This window comes from Grammomys surdaster, unplaced genomic scaffold (genome assembly GCF_004785775.1).
Source record: "Grammomys surdaster isolate TR1022 unplaced genomic scaffold, NIH_TR_1.0 364, whole genome shotgun sequence".
In the NCBI taxonomy this organism is placed as follows: Eukaryota; Metazoa; Chordata; class Mammalia; order Rodentia; family Muridae; genus Grammomys; species Grammomys surdaster.
Window position 1 is genome coordinate 967,089 of NW_021604783.1, and position 2,336 is coordinate 969,424.

A 2,336-nucleotide genomic window follows, 5' to 3' on the forward strand; every position below is an offset into this window, starting at 1 on the left:
GAATGTGGGCTCTTTTTTTCTGTTTTTTAAAAAAGCCATGTATGGGGAGGAAGAAGGACACACAGTAAGAATCTACCATTCATGTATTTTACGAGGGTTGTAATCTTACAAATATAAGTGTACACCCCATGCCAATCTCTGAATAGGGCTCAAGAGGAGATATTTAAATAATCATTAGGCAGGAAGGACCAGGTTAAAAAAAAGCTCCAAATACCTGGCCTTGATTGATAGCAACAAACATACAACAGAAACATTAATGTCAGGATGAACAATTCATGTTCCTCAACATTCACAAATCATGTGTTTCTAAAGTCAAATATTGGTTGCCCTCCTCCCTCAACTGACTTGCTGACTCACTCTGTAGGTAATGCTTTCCTCCCTGTATGGGTTGCTGCAACCGGAACATGCAGGGATACTGGAGGCACAGCTAGTGGTGTGAGGCCCTGTATCTTGCAGTACTGAACAACAAAGAAATGATGCTGAAAAGTTCTCCAGCTCTCTTTTCCCCTGCTGTGCCCACCCCCATTCTTGTAGATATATGTGATAGGAAGGAAGGCACGAATGGTAACAGAACACAGAACAGGCAACTCTTGTCTCAATCCCATTCCCCCTTCTGTCTGTATTAGTCTTAAATCACACAGGGAAACAACAGTTAGTGGCATTTCCAAGCCATTTCAGTGGAAACATTTGCTTAATGAGGTCTCTGGGGGCACCTGAATCTCTTCTTCCTCTCCACCCAAGAGACACATCAAAAAAATAAGCAAGGCAATGGAGAGATGGCTCAGTGGTCAAAAGCACTGGCTGCTCTTCTGGAGAGTGCAGGTTCAATTCCCAGCAACCACATGGTGGCTCACAACCATGTTACCACATTTCCAGGGGTCTCTGCTTGGAGGACCTCCAAGATCCAGTTCTGGCCTCCTTTGGCACTGCCTGAATATGTTGCATAAACATAGACATTTATACATATATATGTATGCATGTGTATGTATGTATGTATGTATGTATGTATGTATGTATGTGTGTGCAGGCTAAACACCTACACACATAAAATGAATCTTAAAAAAAGCAGGGAGGTGGTAAGAAGGTTTGATAAAAAGCTGGTCTCTTCCATTTGAAAACAAATCTTCTTTCCTTCCTTCAAGTCAAAATTGTCACTAGAGTTACAAATTGGGTTGAGACTGGAGGTCAGACATGACCAGTGCCACATGAGAAGGAAATACAATTGTAGAAGAATCTGACCTGGTAACAAACAGAGTGAGGCCCACGGCACCTAACTGCCAGAACACTTATCTGTTCTCAGGAGGAACAATCCAATGTCAACCTTGCCAAGTTCCGCAAGCTGCAGCATGAGCTGGAGGAAGCTGAGGAGCGGGCTGACATCGCTGAGTCCCAGGTCAACAAGCTGCGGGTGAAGAGCCGAGAGGTTCACACCAAAATCAGTGCAGAGTAAACGCATCTCACGAAGGCTGCCGAGTGGCTGAAGGAAAGCACAGAATGTGCTGCTTTGGGTCGCTTGCTGGGTCACTTGCCTCTTTGTCTTTACTTTTTCTCCTACTGTTGACTGAATAAAAACTACAAGGCATTGATAAATTAAACCAGGCTCCCTGTTTTATTTGCAAGATTGTTGGCTGGCAAAGCCAGTTCTTGTCTAACTCTTTTTGTTGTTGTTGTTGTCGTTGCTGTTGTTGTTGTTATTGTTGTCATATATGGCTATGTAGTGTTATCTTAGCTCACTTCCTGTTGCCACAATAAAACTCTGACAACTTGGGGGAGGAAAGGGTTTGCTTGGCTTACAGTTTACAGTTCACCAGTGAGAGAAGCCAGGGTAGGGGTTCAAGGTAGGGATGCAGCAACTGAAGCAGAGACCATGGAGGAAACCTGCTTGCCAGCTTGTTCCCATGGCTTACCTTACTCTATCTACTTTCTTAAACACCCCAGGACCACCCACATGGCCTTAAACAACCCAGAGTCACTCACAGACATACCCTCAAGCCAATAAGATGGAGGCAATTCCTCAGTTGAGGTTCCTTCTTCCCAGATGACTTCCATTGGTATCAAGTTGACCCACACTAATGAAAATAAAAATATTCAATATGCTGAGCCACACTACCACCCAGAAGCCTTTTTCCTACCTCAACTGTCAAGTTCCCTCTCACACAGTATGGTCCAATAGGGCTTTTTGTTTGAGATAGGGTCTTTCTATGCTGCCCAGACTAGATTTGAACTTAAGACCCCCTTGCCTGAGCTTCCCAGCTGGGAGTGCTGGCAATACAGGTATGCAGGGCCATTCTTGGTCACATCCTGTTTTAATAAATATGTCTGGATTGCTACAAATT

General features: G+C 44.0%; 1 protein-coding gene across 1 annotated transcript in view; it reads left to right on the forward strand.

Moving 5' to 3' along the window:
* Positions 1 to 1,595, forward strand: part of LOC114631692 (myosin-8) — a 29,942-nt gene extending 28,347 nt beyond the window's left edge. Inside the window, exon 40 of the mRNA XM_028780063.1 lies at positions 1,301 to 1,595. Coding sequence (XP_028635896.1) covers positions 1,301 to 1,450 — 150 coding nt within the window. The 3' untranslated portion in view covers positions 1,451 to 1,595. The remainder of the gene's footprint in view (positions 1 to 1,300) is intronic.
* Positions 1,596 to 2,336: the final 741 nt, after the last annotated feature.